Source organism: Ranitomeya imitator, chromosome 7, assembly GCF_032444005.1.
Source record: "Ranitomeya imitator isolate aRanImi1 chromosome 7, aRanImi1.pri, whole genome shotgun sequence".
Classification (NCBI taxonomy): Eukaryota; Metazoa; Chordata; class Amphibia; order Anura; family Dendrobatidae; genus Ranitomeya; species Ranitomeya imitator.
The window spans coordinates 201,580,501-201,603,733 of NC_091288.1; the positions used below are offsets into that span (position 1 = coordinate 201,580,501).

Consider the following 23,233-nt stretch of genomic DNA (forward strand, 5'->3'; position numbering starts at 1 on the left):
AGGAGCACGCCAAAGATACTCTATTAACACATGAGCATGCTCAGATAACACTTTATCTGAGCACGCATGCTCGTCACTAATAATTGCATTGATATGTTTTGTACTTGCAATCATATTTTATAATAATAAAGTTTTGATATTTTTCACTAAATAATTTGTTTATACTTCACTAGAATTGTTGTGGTGGTAAATATAAGATTATGTACAATTTACTGGTACCCCCAATAGTGCATTAGATGTTGGTTCTTAAAATATGGGTTCACATATACAGAATTTTTTAATAGGTGTGTAGGACATTTGTTATTTTTTTTTTAACTGGAGCTTTGCCATAAAATATTTTAGAACCTATATGCAATATACCGGTACATAAAAAGAGAACATGCTTTTTTTTTCCTTACTATTCTTGTACTGACCCGAAGTTACATCCTGTATTATACTCCAGAGCTGCACTCACTATTCTGCTGGTGCAGTCACTGTGTACATACATTACATTACTGATCCTGAGTTACATCCTGTATTATACCCCAGAGCTGCACTCACTCTTCTGCTGGTGCAGTCACTGTGTACATACATTACTGATCCTGAGTTACATCCTGTATTATACCCCAGAGCTGCACTCACTATTCTGCTGGTGCAGTCACGGTGTACATACATTACATTACTGATCCTGAGTTACATCCTGTATTATACTCCAGAGCTGCACTCACTATTCTGCTGGTGCAGTCACTGTGCACATACATTACTTTACTGATCCTGAGTTACATCCTGTATTATACTCCAGAGCTTCACTCACTATTCTGCTGGTGCAGACACTGTGTACATACATTACTGATCCTGAGTTACATCCTGTATTATATTACAGAGCTGCACTCACTATTCCGCTGGTGCAGTCACTGTGTACATACATTTCATTACTGATCCTGAGTTACATCCTGTATTATACCCCAGAGCTGAACTCACTATTCTGCTGGTGCAGTCACTGTGTACATACATTACTGATCCTGAGTTACATCCTGTATTATACTCCAGAGCTGCACTCACTCTTCTGCTGGTGCAGTCACTGTGTACATACATTACTGATCCTGAGTTACATCCTGTATTATACCCCAGAGCTGCACTCGCTATTATGCTGGTGCAGTCACTGTGTACATACATTACATTACTGATCCTGAGTTACATCCTATATTATACCCCAGAGCTGCACTCACTATTTTGCTGGTGCAGTCACTGTGTACATACATTACTGATCCTGAGTTACATCCTGTATTATACTCCAGAGCTGCACTCACTATTCTGCTAGTGCAGTCACTGTGTACATACATTACATTACTGATCCTGAGTTACATCCTGTATTATACTCCAGAGCTGCACTCACTATTCTGCTGGTGCAGTCACTGTGTACATACATTACATTACTGATCCTGAGTTACATCCTGTATTATACCCCAGAGCTGCACTCACTATTCTGCTGGTGCAGTCACTGTGTACATACATTACATTACTGATCCTGAGTTACATCCTGTATTATACTCCAGAGCTGCACTCACTATTCTGCTGGTGCAGTCACTGTGTACATACATTACATTACTGACCCTGAGTTACATCCTGTATTATACTCCAGAGCTTCACTCACTATTCTGCTGGTGCAGTCACTGTGAACATACATTACATTACTGATCCTGAGTTACATCCTGTATTATACTCCACAGCTGCACTCACTATTCTGCTGGTGCAGACACTGTGTACATACATTACTGATCCTGAGTTACATCCTGTATTATACTCCAGAGCTGCACTCACTATTCCGCTGGTGCCATCACTGTGTACATACATTTCATTACTGATCCTGAGTTACATCCTGTATTATACCCCAGAGCTGAACTCACTATTCTGCTGGTGCAGTCACTGTGTACATACATTACATTACTGATCCTGAGTTACATCCTGTATTATACTCCAGAGCTGCACTCACTCTTCTGCTGGTGCAGTCACTGTGTACATACATTACTGATCCTGAGTTACATCCTGTATTATACCCCAGAGCTGCACTCGCTATTATGCTGGTGCAGTCACTGTGTACATACATTACATTACTGATCCTGAGTTACATCCTATATTATACCCCAGAGCTGCACTCACTATTCTGCTGGTGCTGTCACTGTGTACATACATTACTGATCCTGAGTTACATCCTATATTATACCCCAGAGCTGCACTCACTATTCTGCTGGTGCAGTCACTGTGTACATACATTACATTACTGATCCTGAGTTACATCCTGTATTATACTCCAGAGCTGCACTCACTATTCTGCTGGTGCAGTCACTGTGTACATACATTACTGATCCTGAGTTACATCCTGTATTATACCCCAGAGCTGCACTCACTATTCTGCTGGTGCAGTCACTGTGTACATACATTACATTACTGATCCTGAGTTACATCCTGTATTATACTCCAGAGCTGCACTCACTATTCTGCTGGTGCAGTCACTGTGTACATACATTACATTACTGATCCTGAGTTACATCCTGTATTATACTCCAGAGCTGCACTCACTATTCTGCTGGTGCAGTCACTGTGTACATACATTACATTACTGATCCTGAGTTACATCCTGCATTATACCCCAGAGCTGCACTCACTATTCTGCTGGTGCAGACACTGTGTGCATACATTACATTACTGATCCTGAGTTACATCCTGTATTATACCCCAGAGCTGCACTCACTATTCTGCTGGTGCAGTCACTGTGTACATACATTACATTACTGATCCTGAGTTACATCCTGTATTATACTCCAGAGCTGCACTCACTATTCTGCTGGTGCAGTCACTGTGTACATACATTACATTACTGATCCTGAGTTACATCCTGTATTATACTCCAGAGCTGCACTCACTATTCTGCTGGTGCAGTCACTGTGTACATACATTACATTACTGACCCTGAGTTACATCCTGTATTATACTCCAGAGCTTCACTCACTATTCTGCTGGTGCAGTCACTGTGTACATACATTACATTACTGATCCTGAGTTACATCCTGTATTATACTCCACAGCTGCACTCAGTATTCTGCTGGTGCAGACACTGTGTACATACATTACTGATCCTGAGTTACATCCAGTATTATACTCCAGAGCTGCACTCACTATTCCGCTGGTGCCATCACTGTGTACATACATTTCATTACTGATCCTGAGTTACATCCTGTATTATACCCCAGAGCTGAACTCACTATTCTGCTGGTGCAGTCACTGTGTACATACATTACATTACTGATCCTGAGTTACATCCTGTATTATACTCCAGAGCTGCACTCACTATTCTGCTGGTGCAGTCACTGTGTACATACATTACATTACTGACCCTGAGTTACATCCTGTATTATACTCCAGAGCTTCACTCACTATTCTGCTGGTGCAGTCACTGTGTACATACATTACATTACTGATCCTGAGTTACATCCTGTATTATACTCCACAGCTGCACTCAGTATTCTGCTGGTGCAGACACTGTGTACATACATTACTGATCCTGAGTTACATCCAGTATTATACTCCAGAGCTGCACTCACTATTCCGCTGGTGCCATCACTGTGTACATACATTTCATTACTGATCCTGAGTTACATCCTGTATTATACCCCAGAGCTGAACTCACTATTCTGCTGGTGCAGTCACTGTGTACATACATTACATTACTGATCCTGAGTTACATCCTGTATTATACCCCAGAGCTGCACTCACTATTCTGCTGGTGCAGTCACTGTGTACATACATTACATTACTGACCCTGAGTTACATCCTGTATTATACTCCAGAGCTTCACTCACTATTCTGCTGGTGCAGTCACTGTGTACATACATTACATTACTGATCCTGAGTTACATCCTGTATTATACTCCACAGCTGCACTCACTATTCTGCTGGTGCAGACACTGTGTACATACATTACTGATCCTGAGTTACATCCAGTATTATACTCCAGAGCTGCACTCACTATTCCGCTGGTGCCATCACTGTGTACATACATTTCATTACTGATCCTGAGTTACATCCTGTATTATACCCCAGAGCTGCACTCACTATTCTGCTGGTGCAGTCACTGTGTACATACATTACTAATCATTACTAATCCTGAGTTACATCATGTATTATATCCCAGAGCTGCACTCACTATTCTGCTGGTGCAGTCACTGTCTATTGAACATTTATTGAACATCCTGCCAATATGCCATGAATGTCCCAGATGGCAGCACTGCTGTAAGTCAATGGAGCCGCAGGGCCACAATTAGTGGGCATTTTCTGATTAAGATCATCCTCATTTTGCTCAGCTTTATTTGTAGTTTCCCCGCTTGTATTTTGGGAATGACTAGAGATCATTATTCTGACTCTCCATATTGACAAAACAGAAGGCACAGGATGGGTTAAGTTTCTGATGTGCTTGAATTCTAGCTAGGCTATCACACATACCTTGTGGCACTTGTAGTAATACGCCAGTAACTGCGGCATCCGGTCAATCTCACTAAACACCTTCACAAAGATTTTTGCCTGGTCTGTGAGTATAAATAAGAAAGAAATGAGGAAAAGATTAAGGATCCATGTCAGCTAGAAGAAAATGAGGAGTATTGCCATCTCCAAAATCCTATCTCAATATCTGGTAGGTATAGTAATAACAATAATAATAATAGTAACAAATACTTCCAATTAAAAATGTAGTATAGTTCTTCTGATTCGCTATGTCGCTTACCCCATGTGCAGGGCATTGTAATAATATCCATGGTTATGATCACTAAGAACTAACTGTGGGTGGCTGTAACCATGGATACCTAAGCAGCTGCAGTGCCCTGCACATGGGGTGAGCGACATAGCAAATCTGAAGAACTATATTACATTTTTAATTGGAAGTATTTGCTAATATTATTACTATTTTGTCTACTACATATTGGGATAGGATCTTAAAGTGGTATTTCCATCTCCAAGTATATAAAAATATGATGAAAGCCTCCAGTAATGGTGATATTCCCCATCCCAACCCCTCAGTCAAATTATTTGTTAATGATACATGAAAAATCAAGATGGCGCTATACCAGGAAAATTACTATCATCATCATGTGTAAGGTTCACTATTTGGCCACAGATGTGAGATAGTCAAATAAATCTTCAGCCAGCACTATCTATTATTCATCCCCACTTCTAAATGCTCATTCATAGAGATGTACAAGCGATAAAATAATCACATATTCAAGTCACCTGATGGCCTAAAAATAAAGTATAAAGTAACTTGCACAGTTTTTAAAAATACAGTGTATACCGGTATATATGAAAAAAAGACAAAAGTTTTAACCGTCTTCCAATAAAAAGAAAAAAAGAAAAAGAAAATAAACACATTTAGCATCGCTGCGTCTAGAGAAGTCTAAACCATGAAGATATAAAACTAATTTAAGCTGTATAGTAAACGCCCCCCCCCCCCAAAAAAAAAAAAAAAAAATATATATATATATATATATATTATTTTTTTTTACAATTTCGGTGCAGTTGAATTTTTTTGCACATTTTTCAATAAATTATATAAAATTAATAGTGTCATTCAAAGCTACATCTGCAATAATTAAACCCTCAGACAGCTATGAGTTATGGTTCTTGGAAGAAAGGAACGAAAAAGCAAAAACGAAAATTGGCCAGGGCCCAACTAGAATTTTCCCTGTACTTGCAGACAGGTGTTTCTCAGGTCAACAGTGCCACCTGCTGTTGAAACCAGTTATTATCTATATATATAATTGTCTAAGGGGCACTTCCGTCTGTTTGTCTGTCACGGAAATCCTGCGTCGCTGATTGGCGGCCGCAACCAGTCACCGACGGGCACAGTCCGGCCGAGAATTAGTCCATTCCGTCCAGTCAGCGCCCGGTGCCTGCTCCATACTCCCCTCTAGTCAGCGTTCACACAGGGTTAATGGAAGCGTTAACAGAACGCGTTATGCCGCGGTGGAATGCACTTTGTTAACGCTGCTATTAACCCTGTGTGAGACCGCTAAGTCATCTGGGTAATTTCGCAATGCATCTCTGGGAACGGAAGCTGGCAGCAGCCGCGCGCGCATCGGGTCAGCTTCGCTGGACGCCGGAGGGTGAGTATATAACTATTTTTTACTTTAATTATTTTTTTTTAACAGGGATATGGTGCCAACACTGCTATATAGTAAGTGGGCAGTGTTATATACTGCGTGGGCTGTGTTATATACTGCGTGCCCTGCTATATACTGCGTGTACTGTTATATACTGCGTGCCCTGTTATATACTGCGTGCCCTGTTATATACTGCGTGCCCTGTTATATACTGCGTGCCCTGTTATATACTGTGTGCCCTGTTATATACTGCGTGCCCTGTGTTACATACTGCGAGGGCTGTGCCATATATTATGTGGGCTGTGTTATATACTGCGTGGGCTGTGCTATATATTAAGTGGGCTGTGCTATATAACGCGTGGGCTGTGTTATATACTGCGTGGGCTGTTATATACTGCGTGGCCTGTGGTATACGACTGCGTGGCCTGTGGTATATGACTGCGTGGCCTGTGGTATATGATTGCGTGGCCTGTGGTATGATTGCGTGGCCTGTGGTATATACTGCATGGCCTGTGCTATACATTACGTGGGCTGTGTTATATACTACGTGGCTGTGTTATATACTGCTTGGCTCCTATATACTACGTGGCCTGTGCTATATACATACATACATATTCTAGAATACCCGATGCGTTAGAATCGGGCCACCATCTAGTTCTAAATAAAGGTACATAGACATACAAAGCAGGGGTGCACAATCTGTAGCCTGTTAGTCCATTATGTGCGATAAAGGGGTTTACCATTCAATAAGTTAGTACATGGAGGTCTTTCTGCCTCTGAAGGAGAGTTTTTGGAGTGCAGGATTGTGAAAAGCAATGCTGTCACTATATTATCTGAACATGCGGAGTATACACATTATGTTCGTATGGGGTCTAGAGGATAAACTGTATATCTTGTGTGCCTATCCTGAGATTTTCAGTCCATACTTGAGGTTACAATAGGCAGTTGCTGTGGCGTCCCAATGTTCTTACCTGTAGACTGGCTGTTAAAGGCTGCGACTATCTGGGGGCTGCACATAGCTTCCAATCGATTCTTCAGAGCCTCCAGGTATACACATTTTTCTGAGTAATCTGGGGTATCCACTAGCATAGCAAGGCTCACCTGCATACTGGTCAGCTTCTCAGAGATCACAGTTATGTTCTGTAACAGAGAACGACATGGTCTTATTGCTCACCTATAGGAATACCACAATTAATCAAAGGGTCTCCTTTAGAAGACACATTTACGGTTCATAAAAAAAAAAGATCTATATTTATTTTAAATATACTCACCATTTTAAAAACGACTATTTCCTGTGCTGCATGCAGCACCGCCTTACCTCCAGTGATGTCTAATCCACAGAGACAGTATATTTCGTGACAAAAGCTCGCAAGGCCATTACACGACTGGCTGCTAGCGTCAGGACGTCTCAATGGATAAGACGTCACTACCTGAAGGATCGGCCATGAATCATGCAGAAACCAGCAGCAGTGGAAGATTTCAAGAATGTAATTGTATTTAGTTTTTAAAAGGGGTTAGCCTGATGTCTAAAAAAATATCCACTTCTCGCTGAGCATATTGGGGGTGGGGTGAGGGCAGAGGACCGTGAGTAAAGGCAATGCCACTAGGAGGCTGACAATCGATACAAAAAAAAGACTGGTCTTTGCTTGATGGGCCATATCTGCCCCTTAGAACGTCCTCATTAAGATCAGGAGAGAAAGCCAAAAATCAGAAACAAATTCTAAATCAAGATAACCTGAACCCAGGGATGAAAAACACAGACAACATACCTGACCCCTGGCCAAGAGTACAGGAATAGGAATTTTACAGTAAGTACAAAAATCCAATTTTAAAGCTAAAAATATTGGGGAACATAGGACCATGACATGTTACTGAGCAGTCCCAAGAAAGGAAAAAAAACAACAGCCTTGCAGACCTGAGAAAAACAGTCCTGATACCGGACTGCCTATGTGGAATGAGCTGTAACCCGAAGGGAGGATTTGTCCTTGGCCATGTAAAAGTACACAATAGCCAATCTAATACATTTGTAAAGGGTCATTTTGGAGGCTGACAGGCTATTCTGTAGCCATCAGGGATCATAAGTAGATAATCAGAACGCCAGAAGGCTTCCATAACTGACATATAGGGGCTTCTGGCTTTAACCAGATCCAGACAGCAGAGAGAAAGCACTTCAGAAGATGAATAGAAAATGGGCAAAAATAGGGGAGGACGATATTCTCAATGATATGGAAAGCAAAGACCACTTTTAGAAGAAAGGCTAGCACGGGACGTCCTGATGGAGAAGAAGGAAGAGAGCCCTGAAGGAAAGGGCATCGAGCTCAAATACCCTGCAAATGGAGGTTATGTCCATAAATGCTATCATTCATTTAAGTAACAATGGAGAGAAGGCGCAAAGAGGCTCAAAGGAAGATTCCAGGAGAGGAGGAACAATAAGATTGTGGTTCCAAGGTTCTGCTGGGTGTCTGTAAGGAGGGGCACCATGATTCACTCCCAAAGGAAAGTCTTTAATGGTTTGTGAAACACCAGGGTGCAATGAAAAAGTATGGAAGAGACAAGAACCTGGCCTTCATCCAGAGCAGACTGAAGAAAGAAACATAGAAACAGAGAAAATCATGTGATGAAGGTCCATCTGTTAACACCAGTGAAAGTAGGATCTCATGAGCACACAGCATGGTCTGTGCAACAGTGCGGGACAGACCCTTGGATCTCAGAACCTCAGCTTCATTGGTTATGCTGTTAATTGCAGCTTAAGTAAAGTGGGCTGAAACACATGGCATTGAGTAAGGAGCTTGTGATATGGCTAAAAATACCATGTTGGGTAGGCGACCAACTTGAATAAGGTCAGAGTACCATGCCCAGCAAAGTCCGTTCAGAGCTATCATCATCACTGAAACACCCTCAGTCTTGACTTTCTTGAGAATGTACGGAAGAAAGGAGGGAAGAGAGGGGAAAAGAACTCTGTCCATGGAATGACCGTAGCGTCAATGGCTAAGGCCTTTAGGTCTTGGTACCTGGCAAGATAAGTGGGACCTTCTGATTCCGATTGAAGGCAAATAGGTCCATGACAAGGGTGCCCAGGTGACAGCAGATCAGACTAAAGACCTCTAGGAGGAAAGCCCAATATCTTGGATGTTTCTTGGCTGAGAAAGTCTGCAGCCTACTTTTCTACGACAGTAACGTAGACTGAGAATAGCTGAATCATTTAAGTCCGTCCAGTTAAGAATCAAGGCAGTTTCCATCATGACCCATTGCCCTTGGTGGTTTCAGGTAGGCCACTGCAGTCGAGTTGTCTGTCTGCACTCAAAGCGGGCAGTTCCCTAAAAGGGAAGGCCATTGGGATAGAGCTAGAAGAAGGTCTCTCAGTTCCAGAAGGTTGATCTGGATTCGGTATTCCTCCAGTGACCAGAGACAATGAGTGAAGTGATGGTTGACCATCACTCTTGAATGCGAGAGACCAACATTGGTCACCATCACCTGCTATCTAAGAGGAAGAATCTGGAGGAAGCAGACCCAGAGATGTCAACCACCAAAGAAGGTCTCAGTGGATGCAACATGATGATCCATGGAGTCCACTGACTTGGTCCAAAGAGACAAAATAGACTGATGTAGTAGGCTTATGTGAAATTGGGGAACGGTACCACCTCGAAAAAACAGATGATCCTGAACTGAACCCTAATGCAAAAACAGATGGAGCATGAGGACTTCATTCGCATACGATATACTCTGACTCGAGACGAAGAAAGCTTGTTCATTGGTGGTAGGAAAACCAAAAGAGTCTGTTTCCTGCTTAAAGGGAGCACAGAATGGGCATATTTGGACTCCAAGTCCGTGAACCAGTATCTGAGGAAAGTTGTACTGACAAAGTAAGCCTTGCAAAAACTCTGAAGTATGCAGTACAGAAAGAGTGGTCAAGAAGATCCTTCTGAAGGGCACCAGAAACTCTAGTGAATCTGCTCAGCCCAGGCTGTATAATCTGTGCTGACTCAGTACTCCATAAAATCAGGATGTAAAGCAGAGCATGCTGCTGAAGAGAGGCTTTAGAGATGGAGTCAACATTCATATTCAGCGATTTACTGAGGGATATTGCATCAGGAAAGATCAACGTAGTGGCTCTAAAGATATAATTATAATCTTTATTTTTATATAGCGCTAACATATTCCGCAGCACTTTACAGTTTGCACACATTATCATGACTGTCCCCAATGGGGCTCACAATCTAGATTCCCTATCAGTATGTCTTTGGAATGTGGGAGGAAACCGGAGTTCCCACAAGATATAAGCTAAAGGGAAGTCTATGAAGGGAGATACGGAGCATTTATTAACTAAATCTTTGTAAAGGGAAAGAGGGCCTCAAACCACCTAATGGAAGGCATGCGACTGTCCGGGAGTTTTCATTTTTTTGAAAAAAAAAAAAAAAAGATAAAAGGTTTTATGAATGACAGAGGTGATTTGTTCAGACGGAACCTGAAAACCCATCTCTTCAGGAAAGCCTACAGCTTGCACTGACCCCGCTGCCTCCTCACCACTACCGAAGCTACCGCCTCACTAACACCGGAGCTCCTGCAACCCTCAACCTACTGTCTCCTTCCCCATAATCCTGTAGAATGTAAGCCCGCAAGGGCAGGGTCCTCGCCCCTCTGTATCAGTCCGTCATTGTTAGTTTGTTTACTGTAAGTGATATCTGTAACTTGTATGTAACCCCTCCTCATGGAATTAATGGTGCTATATAAATAAATAATAATAATAATTTGTTGCCGGTGGTGCCGACAAAAAGAAGTCACTTCCTGGGATGTGGTGGCAAACTCGTCCTTAATCTCAAGGGTGTCCGTCACTGTGTGAATAATTTCCTGCCAGGCTGAAGCCAGCTTGGAATCCTGCTCGGACTCAGAGTCTGCGTCAGAGGTGTCGCCTGGTAATTTGGATGTTGCAGAGGGAGAATGGGTCTCATTTACTAAGGCTCTGTTCCAGAAGTGATCTAAGAGGCCTATGAGGAACTCTGGGATGGTCTCTGGTGAAAGTGTCTGTGTAGATGGGGGGGGACTTTGTAAGCTCTACATCAGGGAATGTCACAGGACCAATATACAAAAGAAAGCATTGACAGGCAAGCTGAGCCGGCAAGCACTGGAGAAAATAGACCATAGATAGAGAGAGTGGATGGGTTACCTAAGACCTGGTTCAAAAACTTGACCCATTATGGGGGGGGGGGGAACTCGGTTCCCGAAGTGGATCCAAGGGGTCCTGAGTGGGTGGTGGGTTAAGGCACTGGGCACAGAGGGAGCCAAGCTGGCCGCAGCACAATCAAAATAGGTGACCAAAGTGCTGGATGGGGGGCCTTGGGAATGGGTGATGGTGGAGGTCTTCCTGGGAGGAGGATATGGCACCTCGAAAAAAATGAAAATGGGCTCATAATGTCCAGGAGCTGTGAAACCACAAGTCCGTGTCCTGCTTTCCATACTGGTGGCAGAAGACAGATGGTGTCTAGAAGCTGCTTGCAGATTGTGGAGAGGAAGAGTACCAGAACAGGAATGCAGATACAGCTTAAAGGCTAGAAAAGGAAACTCAGAATTATAGGCCCCTTTGAAATGAAATCGCATGATAGATCTCAAGGAGGTGAAAAAGTATGCTTGCTGATCCCCTTGATCTGTTGTGGGCAGGCAGGCAGACAAGGAAGTTATCCAAGGGGTAGAACAGAAGTTGTGGTCTAGATGTGAGTAAACCCAGGACCCCAATAATTTAGGCTACCTGGCAGCACAGCAAACACAGCAAGGAAGCCTTCAGAAGGAGTCTAGAGGTATAGAAAGAGGCTTTGCCATTTAGGGAGAGAGAAGAAAGAGTTACAAGTGGGACCCCTATAACTAAAGAAGACCAGAGCAGCAGACCTGATCCAAGTGGTGTCTGCCTCCTAAAGACATTAGGCTAAAGGTGAGCCACCTGGCATCTGCCCAGCAGGAACAGTAGCCAACACTTTTTGTATCTACCGAGTGTGGAGCCTCCTAGTGGCAGCACCTGTACCCACAGTTCGGTGTCTACCAATGCTATCACAGAAAAAAAAATGAAATGAATTTTTCACGCTGTTGTCCTGCTCACTAATGCATCTTGTGTCCTTATTTCTTTTATTGTTTTTAATGGTTGGATAAACACTTTAATGAATTTTCATTACCCTGTATCTAGTGTATTCTATAAAGTTATATAAAAGGTGGATCTTCACTGAAAAGGTGAGACATAATACCATACACAGCCTAGATAGGTGGAGTTAGGGGGCCAAATAACATTTCTTCATAAAACTACCTGTGTTTTAAAGGTCTCCTCGATGTCAGCACTGAGTGTACTCCACTTGTCGGCTTCTTGAAGGGATTCTGCAGCTAACTGCATTCGTGACTTGACTTTGTCCATCTCCACTAGGACCTACAGGCAGAAACAGCAGTCAGGAGAAGGGGGCTAAATAGTTCCCAAAAGACTCTGTATAAAAGGAGATTTCTCACCTGCATGGACTGTGCGGTGTCCTGCTCAAACTTCTTAATATCTTCCTTTACAAGAATCATTTGCTCCTTTAAGAAAGCTGCTTCCTGTCGGAGAGCCTCCACGTCCCGTAAGACTCGTGGCATGTTCTGCAGGGCCTGGTGGCTGCTCTCTGGGGGAGAACATGAGTGTTACTGGGAGTGATGCCATGGAGTGTACGTATGGATGTGCCAGAGACTCAGCTTGTTGAAGTCATGCTTTATATGATTACACCGTACATGGCTGCTTTTTTTCCATTACAGTTCCTGGAAAATGAAGACATCTTGGTCGATCATGACGGCAGTCGTTACAAGTCACTAATGTCCACTATGTTATGAATCTGGCACCATGGAAAAGATGTGAAGAAAACCTTAGAGAAATATGTCACAGCTTCTCTCCTCCTCCTACTTGCAGGCTGTACTCACAACAACGCAGATTTGACATAGATTTACACACGGATCCCAAACCGAAATCTACATCACATCTGAAGACAATTCATAAGTTATATACAGGAATAGAGTTCTCACAATTCCAACCACATGTAATAAGATGTGTTTTTTTCACAGACATAACTATCATGCTACATGCTTTTATTGATTTTACAAAGAAAAGCAGGAGGTTAAAGGGGTCTCATCTACCTACCACCATCGAGCAATTAAACTAAGACAAAAATGATCAGATAGATCAGGACAGTAGCGCAAGTTATAACAGCATAACAGGTTGTACACTGCTAAGGTGGCATATAAAATTGCTGTCTGCCATAAACAATCTTTTCAGATACACCTCCAAAAACTAGCAAGATCAGTTTTAAGATCAGTGTTGCCAAGCATGTATACGCTCTGTATGAGGAGAGGGAAACGCACTGCTGACAGATATAGCTGGCAACAGCCTGGCCTCCAAGGAGAAAAAAAAGGATTGTAGTCTCAACTTTAAAGTAATGAGTCATCAGAAATTGACCTAATGTTTAATTCAGGTTTTCAAGTCAAACGTTTTAAAAATTATAGACGATTACGGAAACTTGAAATAAAAAAAAAATCTCTATCTATACTCCTCAATATTTAAATTAAGGTTCCAAGAAGGAAATGTGTAAATATGGAATGATTCTGCGATCCTTGGAAGTTGTTCAATGTGGCCCACGGACGAAAAAATGAGCCTTAGATAACTGACCTGTCTCTCTGACATCAGTGGGCTTGGCTGACTTCAATATAATGTGTTTAGGAACATTCATTCTGACAAGCTGCTGTCTTACCTACCTTCAACTGAGTTGTTGACCTCCTGGATGAAGAGCTGCAGTTTCATAACCAGGGTTGAAGCGTGTGCATCCACCTTCCCTGGAGCATCCTTCTGTACTGACTTAAAGGCAGCGTTCACCCAATCCTTCACCTCAAAGTCATCGGCGAGGAACCTCGAGAAATCCATCCTGCTGGAAAGGCAAGCTGAGAAAATTAGGAATGTCATTTATACAGTAAAATGCGTTGGGAGCTTTGCAAAAATTGCAAGGAGTGTTCTAAAATAAAACACAAAGGAGGTATAGGCACCTCCTCTGACCCCCTTTTGCTCCAAAGCAGGAGGTTCAGGTGGTCAACTCCAGAACAGGAAATGATGACGTCCCAATCCTCAGACACTTAACTGATGAGGACTGTGATTGCCTTCAGCAGTCAGTTGACTAAGAAAGAACATCGCTGGAGTCAATGGTGTTAAAGCCTGCGTTATCCAACAAAATATTCAGTAAGTTGACAAACTTAATCTATAAAGTTAATACTACTGCACACAGCAGTGATAAAGGGGGGGGCAAGCCTAAAATAGAAGTTGAGCGGTTATTACGCTTCTCATAAAAGGGTATTGTGGGAAAGTACGTATTAGGCCGGCTTCACACTTGCGAGTTTTACGGACGTAAGAGCGCAGAAACTACGTCCGTAAAACTCGCAAAAAATACGGCACAATTATTCTCTATGCCCCTGCTCCTATCTGCCGTATTTTACTGATCAGTATTATACGGCTTTCTACGGCCGTACAAAATCGCAGCATGCTGCGTTTGTCACCGTACTGCGCAAGAAATACGCCAATGAAAGTCTATGGAAGCGTGAAAAATACGGATTACACACGGACAAGCAGTGTGACTTGCGAGAAATACGCAGCGCTGTTAGAGAGAAAAGCCGGTAATTCAGTTCGGTGTACAGTAAAAATCACACTGACAGCTTACAGTAGAATAGGTATAATAAATGTGTACACATAGAATAGGTATATATATATATATATATATATATATATATATATATATATATATATATATATATATATATATATATATGTCAGTGAGACACATATATGTATATATATTAATATTTTTTCCAGCGCTATACAGCTTGAAAGCCGGTAATTCAATTACCGGCTTTTTCTTTCTCCTTCCTAAAACCCGACATGATTTAAGACATGGTTTACATACAGTAAACCATGTCTTCTCTCCATTTTTTTTGCAGATTCCACACTACTAATGTCAGTAGAGTGTATCTGCAAAATTTGGCCGTTCTAGCTCTTAAAATAAAGGGTTAAATAGCGGAAAATATTGGCGTGGGCTCCCGCACAATTTTCTCCGTCAGAGTAGTAAAGCCAGTGACTGAGGGCAGATATTAATAGCCTGGAGAGGGTCCATGGTTATTGCCCCCCCCCCTGGCTAAAAATATCTGCCCCCAGCCACCCCAGAAAAGGCACATCTGGAAGCTCCCAGGCTTTCTAGGAAAGTTCCCACGATCTATGAACATCCAGCAGAGGGCGCCTCACCGCAAATGAAGCTAAATATAGCTCATTGATCTATATTTAGCCTCATTCTCCGGGGTTTTGCAGCAAGGAGCAGCCTGCATTAGCACAGCTCCTTGCTGCAAAATGTTTTAACTCCTTCAGATGGATTTACATCGTTGGACGTTACAGATCTGCGGAGGGTAAGTATATTGTTGGTTTATTATGTTTTTTCTTTCACAGAACGAGGGTCTTCAGTGACTGGATTGGGCGTAGAATAAAATACTCCAACAACCATTGTTTTTATTTCATTAAAATAATTTTAAATAATGTGTTTGTGTTTTATTTAACCCTTTACTACAATTGGATTAATAATGGATAGGTGTCATAATTGACGCCTCTCCATTATTAATTAGGCTTAATGTCACCTTACAATAGCAAGGTGGCATTAACCCTTCATTACCCCATATCCCACCGCTACACGGGAATGGGAAGAGAGTGGCCAAGTGCCAGAATAGGCGCATCTTACAGATGTGCCTTTTCTGGGGTGGCTGGGGGTAGATATTTTTAGCCAGGGGGGGGGGGGGGCAATAACCATGGACCCTCTCCAGGCTATTAATATCTGCCCTCAGTCACTGGCTTTACTACTCTGGCGGAGAAAATTGTGCGGGAGCCCACGCCAATTTTTTCCGCTATTTAACCCTTTATTTTAAGAGCTAGAACGGCCAAATTTTGCAGATACACTCTACTGACATTAGTAGTGTGGAATCTGCAAAAAAATGGAGAGAAGACATGGTTTACTGTATGTAAACCATGTCTCAAATCATGTCGGGTTTTAGGAAGGAGAAAGAAAAAGCCGGTAATTGAATTACCGGCTTTCAAGCTGTATAGCGCTGGAAAAAATATTAATATATATACATATATGTGTCTCACTGACATATATATATATATATATATATATATATATATATATATATATATATATAGACAGTATATATATATATTTTTTTTTCTTTTTGGGACACATGGATCATTTCTATAGCGGTATGTTGGTTTTGCAAGCCTGCGAGAAAACCACGCAGTACGGATGCCATACGGATTACATACGGAGGATGCCATGCGCAAAAAAAGGTGACACACCCTGCCTACGGAGGAGCTACGGACCACTATTTTCGGGACATTTCAGCGTATTACGGCCGTAATATACGGACCGTATTTTCATACGCTGAGTGTGAAGCCGGCCTAATACAAGCACTTTTTCTATTTACTGCTTACTAATATTCTCAGCCGTTCTTGAGATACTAACACTTTTTTTTATACATCCTGTTGCCTTGGAAACCGACCACCGCTGTCTAACAGCCACAAAACATGGAGGTGCAGAGAACCAAGCATATTATTTGAGCATGCCCAAGATACTCAGAAAACACCCAAGAATGTTTGGATAGCGCGTTACCAGAGCACGTTCACTCCCCACTAATCCCTACAAAACACTGTTACCTCCTAGTCTCGTCCCAGCTTCAGCACAGTGTTTACAAGCTAGACAACAGTGGAAGTCGGTCTCCTAGGCAGCGAGCTGTAAACAAATGAAAATTAATATTTCAAGAACGGCTGCAACATAAGATAAACCGTAAAGTGCTCATTTTTGCAAGATCTATCTGACAATATCCCTCTATGAAGATGGGAATAACCCTTTGACAAAGTGCAATGGTTTATATTAAAATGCTGCCCTATTCTGCACTGATGGGATCCGCTCTCATTACTGACACAAACTGATGCCCCAAAAACTGATAATATGGAGGAGCAAAGTGTCTCTCCAATGTTACTCTACTGTCCGATCTTCAGATTGAGTGCGGAGAGACAAAACGGCCTGCGACACGTTGCTCTGACAGACAGCAATTCACTCATAGGGACTGTTCCGATGAATATCACCGCTGCACATAGGAAAGGCTGGAGCGATCGTTCTGGGGGCTCCAGAGCAGCGATCTCAGGATAGCTGGGGGTCCCAGCGGCTCGGACCCCCACCGATCATACATATCCTGTACATATAGGCAATAACTCTATAATCAGAATAGGACCTGTGCACGATTTCCCCTTGGGCACTGGCACTGTGCGCAGCTGCACCGGTCAGACCCTGTATACGGGGGACAACGTATTCTGGACACCAAAACTGCAGCACCCACAATACAATATATTGCACACCATGATCTTTAGCATCGCTTCAGTCTACTCTGTTATTCCTGGAACTTGTGGTTCTCCAATAAGTGACAACACATAAAGACGTATTTTATATAAAACAAATAGCCCCACAGCGCCACCCGTGGATACTTACGAGCAAAGCAAAATGCCCCTAATGCAGACTGACACTTCGCTCAATCTTTCGGTTTCCGTACACACTGCCAGCGCTGCACTTCCGGGTTGACCACGAAGGGAACCATGGTGACACGACGCGTGACGTCACTTCCGCGTCCATTTAGTTTATGTGTCCCTGGGAGCTTAAACCCCTAACATTCGTTCCGCTCTTCTTCTCACTGCTGTTCAGTGGAGTCCAGAGGGCAGCGCCTGTATTCAGTCCAGAGACACGAGCCCTGTGCTGTCTTCACTCTGGAGGAGCAGGAGACGCCAGGATACATGCACTTCACTCTGCATTCATTTTCTAGTTCATCATTTTTGGTATAATGTTCAGTATTATAATGGGATAAACATCTATGGAATAACCGGGGAGTGATATTTATTGTTTATTTGTATAAGACTAACTTTTTTTGTTAAACTTTTTCCAATTAATAGATTTGTCACAGAACAAGCGGTGCGGCCATTGCTCCCAAATTTTTCAGGAAACTTGTTTTGCAATGACAACCCATGCCCTGAGCATGACCCAGCGGCCGATGAGCGGTAACGTTACAGCAGCCAAGTGTCGAGCAGTGTTATCCGGCAGTGGCTGTTCACATTCGCAGACACCATGGAGCCTCAGGACAAGGTGCCATAATCTGAGGATTCGGTGGATTCGTTTGGTCTACGGCAAACTTGAGAGGGATTTTTGTTTAACAAAGTAGTGAACCAGAGAAACTGTTGGGGAGGATTTATTTGAATAAAGTATTTTATTGTGTGGTTTTATTACTGGGTTAGTAATGGGGATGTCTGCTAGACACCGCTCCATGATTAACCTCAGAGGTTGATGTCTGCTAGACACCGCTCCATTACTAACCCCAGAGCTTGGTGTGTGATAGACACCGCTCCACTACTAACCCCAGGGCTTGATGTCTGATATACACAGCTCCATTACTAACCCCAGGGCTTAGTGTCTGATAGACACCGCTCCATTATTAACCTCAGAGCTTGATGTCTGCTAGACACCTCTCCATTACTAACCCCAGGGCTTTGTGTCTCATAGACACCTCTCCATTACTAACCCCAGGGCTTGATGTCTGCTAGACACCGCTCCACTACTAATCCCAGAGCTTGGTGTGTGATAGATACCACTCCATTACTAACCCCAGGGCTTGATGTCTGCTAGACACTGCTCCATTACTAATCCCAGAGCTTGATGTCTGCTAGACACTGCTCCATTACTAACCCCAGAGCTTGGTGTGTGATAGATACCACTCCATTACTAACTTCAGGGCATGATGTCTGATAGAACCCGCTCCATTACTAATCCCAGGGCTTGATGTCTGATAGACACAGCTCCATTACTAACCCCAGGGCTTGATGTCTGATAGACACCGCTCCTTTACTAATCCCAGGGCTTGATGTCTGATAGAAACACTCCGTTACTAACCCCAGGGCTTGATGTCTGATAGACACAGCTCCATTACTAATCCCAGGGCTTGATGTCTGCTAGACACAGCTCCATTACTAACCCCAGGGCTTGATGTCTGATAGACACAGCTCCATTACTAACCCCAGGGCTTGATGTCTGATAGAACCCGCTCCATTACTAATCCCAGGGCTTGATGTCTGATAGACACAGCTCCATTACTAACCCCAGGGCTTGATGTCTGATAGACACCGCTCCTTTACTAATCCCAGGGCTTGATGTCTGATAGAAACACTCCGTTACTAACCCCAGGGCTTGATGTCTGATAGACACAGCTCCATTACTAACCCCAGGGCTTGATGTCTGATAGACACAGCTCCATTACTAACCCCAGGGCTTGATGTCTGATAGACACCGCTCCATTACTAACCTCAGAGCTTGATGTCTGCTAGACTCCGCTCCACTACTAATCCCAGGGCTTGATGTCTGATAGAAACACTCTGTTACTAACCCCAGGGCTTGATGTCTGATAGACACCGCTCCATTACTAACCTCAGAGCTTGGTGTGTGATAGATACCGCTCCATTACTTACTTTCTGGGCATGATATCTGAGAGTTACCAATCCATTACTAACCCCCAGGGCTTTGTGTCTGATAGACAGCTCTCCATTACTAATCTCAGGGCTTGATGTCTGATAGACATCGCTCCATTACTAACCCCAGGGTTTGATGTCTACTAGACACCACTCCATTACTAACCTCAGAGCTTTATGTCTGCTAGACACCGCTCCACTACTAATCCCAGGGCTTGATGTCTGATATACACAGCTCCATTACTAACCCCAGGCCTTAGTGTCTGATAGACACCGCTCCATTATTAACCTCAGAGCTTGATGTCTGCTAGACACCTCTCCATTACTAATCCCAGGGCTTGATGTCTGATAGACATCACTCCATTACTAACCCCAGGGTTTGATGTCTGATAGACATTGCTCCATTACTAACCTCAGGGCTTGGTGTCTCATGGACACAGCTCCATTACTAACCCCAGGGCTTGATGTCTGATAGAACCCGCTCCATTACTAATCCCAGGGCTTGATGTCTGATAGACACAGCTCCATTACTAACCCCAGGGCTTGATGTCTGATAGACACCGCTCCTTTACTAATCCCAGGGCTTGATGTCTGATAGAAACACTCTGTTACTAACCCCAGGGCTTGATGTCTGATAGACACAGCTCCATTACTAACCCCAGGGCTTGATGTCTGATAGACACAGCTCCATTACTAACCCCAGGGCTTGATGTCTGATAGACCCTGCTCCATTACTAACATCAGAGCTTGATGTCTGCTAGACACCGCTCCACTACTAATCCCAGGGCTTGATGTCTGATAGAAACACTCTGTTACTAACCCCAGGGCTTGATGTCTGATAGACACCGCTCCATTACTAACCTCAGAGCTTGGTGTGTGATAGATACCGCTCCATTACTAACTTCAGGGCATGATATCTGAGAGTTACCAATCCATTACTAACCCCCAGGGCTTTGTGTCTGATAGACAGCTCTCCATTACTAATCTCAGGGCTTGATGTCTGATAGACATCGCTCCATTACTAACCCCAGGGTTTGATGTCTACTAGACACCACTCCATTACTAACCTCAGAGCTTGATGTCTGCTAGACACCGCTCCATTACTAACCTCAGAGCTTGATGTCTGCTAGACACCGCTCCACTACTAATCCCAGGGCTTGATGTCTGATATACACAGCTCCATTACTAACCCCAGGTCTTAGTGTCTGATAGACACCGCTCCATTATTAACCTCAGAGCTTGATGTCTGCTAGACACCTCTCCATTACTAATCCCAGGGCTTGATGTCTGATAGACATCACTCCATTACTAACCCCAGGGTTTGATGTCTGATAGACATTGCTCCATTACTAACCTCAGGGCTTGGTGTCTCATGGACACAGCTCCATTACTAATCCCAGGGCTTGATGTCTGATAGACACCGCTCCACTACTAATCCCAGGGCTTGATGTCTGATAGACATCTCTCCATTACTAATCCCAGAGTTTGATGTCTGATAGACGCCTCTCCATTACTTACCCCAGGGCTTGATGTCTGATAGCCGCATCTCCAATACTGACCCCAGGGTTTGGTGTCTGATAGATACCGCTCCATTACTAACCCCAGGTCTTAGTGTCTGATAGACACCGCTCCATTATTAACCTCAGAGCTTGATGTCTGCTAGACACCTCTCCATTACTAATCCCAGGGTTTGATGTCTGATAAACGCCTCTCCATTACTTACCCCAGGGCTTGATGTTTGATAGACACCACTCCATTACTAAACTCAGTATTTGATTTCTGATGGACACTGCTAATAGTAGCAGCTGATTGGCTGCAGGGCTCATGTTACCTAATGTCATATGAGAATCAGGAGACCCGGCACTTCCACACAGATGACAGTGTGGGAAACACCATCATAGCGCTTCTGATCTGCGGTAATGTTACCGCCGGTAGATCGTTACCGCTGTCAAAGCCCTGCGGGATCACACTGTCAGATGTTGGCATGATCTCGCAGAGATGCGGTGACCCGCGGTAAAAAGCTTACCGCAGGTCAGCGGGCTCCTGCTGATGATAGACTACTCCTGCCATCAGGCTATATCTGCTGTCACTGATAACAGTGATAGCAGAAGCTGCTGATGGAAGAAGTAGTCTCTCGTCAGTGTGCACCTGTGCTCAAAGTTTAAAAAAGAACAAAAGACATGTGAATGAATTATATACATAGTCATATAAAAAAAAAAAAAACATATTATACTCACCTAACACCAAATCCCCGACTCCCTCATCTCCTATAAGAAATGTAAAATAAAAAACAGCATATGTTCACCTTAAAGGGAACCTGTCACCCCGTTTTTTCAGATTGAGCTATAAATACTGTTAAATAGGGCCTGCGCTGTGCGTTACTATAGTGTATGTAGTGTACCCTGATTTCCCATGTATGCTGAGAAATACATTACCAAAGTCGCCGTTTTCGCCTGTCAATCAGGCTGGTCTGGTCAGGTGGGCGTGTTCACAGCGCTCTTTTCTTCCCCAGCTTTCCGTTGGTGGCGTAGTGGTGTGCGCATGTCCAAGGTCCGAATTCCCTGCGCCCACGTGAAGACACAGCGCGCGATCTGCGCTGTAATCCCTTGCATCGGTGGGGGCGGCCATCTTCCTGGGGCCGCGCGTGCGCAGATGGAGTGCTCTGCTGCACGGGGCTTCAGGAAAATGGCCGCGGGATGCCGCGCGTGCGCATTAGAGATCGCGGCGGCCATTTTCCCAAAGCCGAGTTTGCATCTCGGCTTTGGGAAAATGGCCGCCGCGATCTCTAATGCGCACGCGCGGCATCCCGCGGCCATTTTCCTGAAGCCCCGTGCAGCAGAGCACTCCATCTGCGCACGCGCGGCCCCAGGAAGATGGCCGCCCCCACCGATGCAAGGGATTACAGCGCAGATCGCGCGCTGTGTCTTCACGATCACGTGGGCGCAGGGAATTCGGACCTTGGACATGCGCACACCACTACGCCACCAACGGAAAGCTGGGGAAGAAAAGAGCGCTGTGAACACGCCCACCTGACCAGACCAGCCTGATTGACAGGCGAAAACGGCGACTTTGGTAATGTATTTCTCAGCATACATGGGGAATCAGGGTACACTACATACACTATAGTAACGCACAGCGCAGGCCCTATTTAACAGTATTTATAGCTCAATCTGAAAAAACGGGGTGACAGGTTCCCTTGAATGCCCAATCCCCGATACCCATGTCTACTATAAAAAAAAAATAATAATAATAAAGCAACATATACTCACCTGTCCGCCGTAGTCCACATAATCCCAAGTGTCCAATGGCAATCTCACGTGTAGAACAGTCACATCAGGAGATGAGACTGCCCTACCCAGCTGCTGGCTAAACACTGACAAAGGAGCTAATCGCTCCCACTGAGCTGCTGTGAGAGAGGTCACACAAGTTCATGATGAACTCCGGTGAACTTACCCAGCGGTGGTGAGATCACCAGAGCTCATCAGCTGATGAACTTGTGTGACCTATCTCACCCCTGCTCTGT

At 43.8% G+C, this 23,233-nt stretch overlaps 1 protein-coding gene across 3 annotated transcripts in view; it reads right to left on the reverse strand.

Annotated features, from left to right (window-relative positions):
• Positions 1-17,909, reverse strand: part of COG7 (component of oligomeric golgi complex 7) — a 50,336-nt gene extending 32,427 nt beyond the window's left edge. Inside the window, exons 1-6 of one of the 3 annotated variants that reach the window (XM_069734356.1) lie at positions 17,693-17,909; positions 13,881-14,063; positions 12,612-12,760; positions 12,418-12,534; positions 7,100-7,268; positions 4,480-4,562 (exon numbers count right to left, since the gene is read on the reverse strand). In XM_069734356.1, coding sequence (XP_069590457.1) covers positions 4,480-4,562; positions 7,100-7,268; positions 12,418-12,534; positions 12,612-12,760; positions 13,881-14,046 — 684 coding nt within the window. In that variant the 5' untranslated portion in view covers positions 14,047-14,063; positions 17,693-17,909. Of the gene's footprint in view, positions 1-4,479; positions 4,563-7,099; positions 7,269-12,417; positions 12,535-12,611; positions 12,894-13,880; positions 14,064-17,692 lie in introns of all 3 variants that reach the window. The other 2 variants (XM_069734357.1, XM_069734358.1) reach the window with 2 other exon arrangements.
• Positions 17,910-23,233: the final 5,324 nt, after the last annotated feature.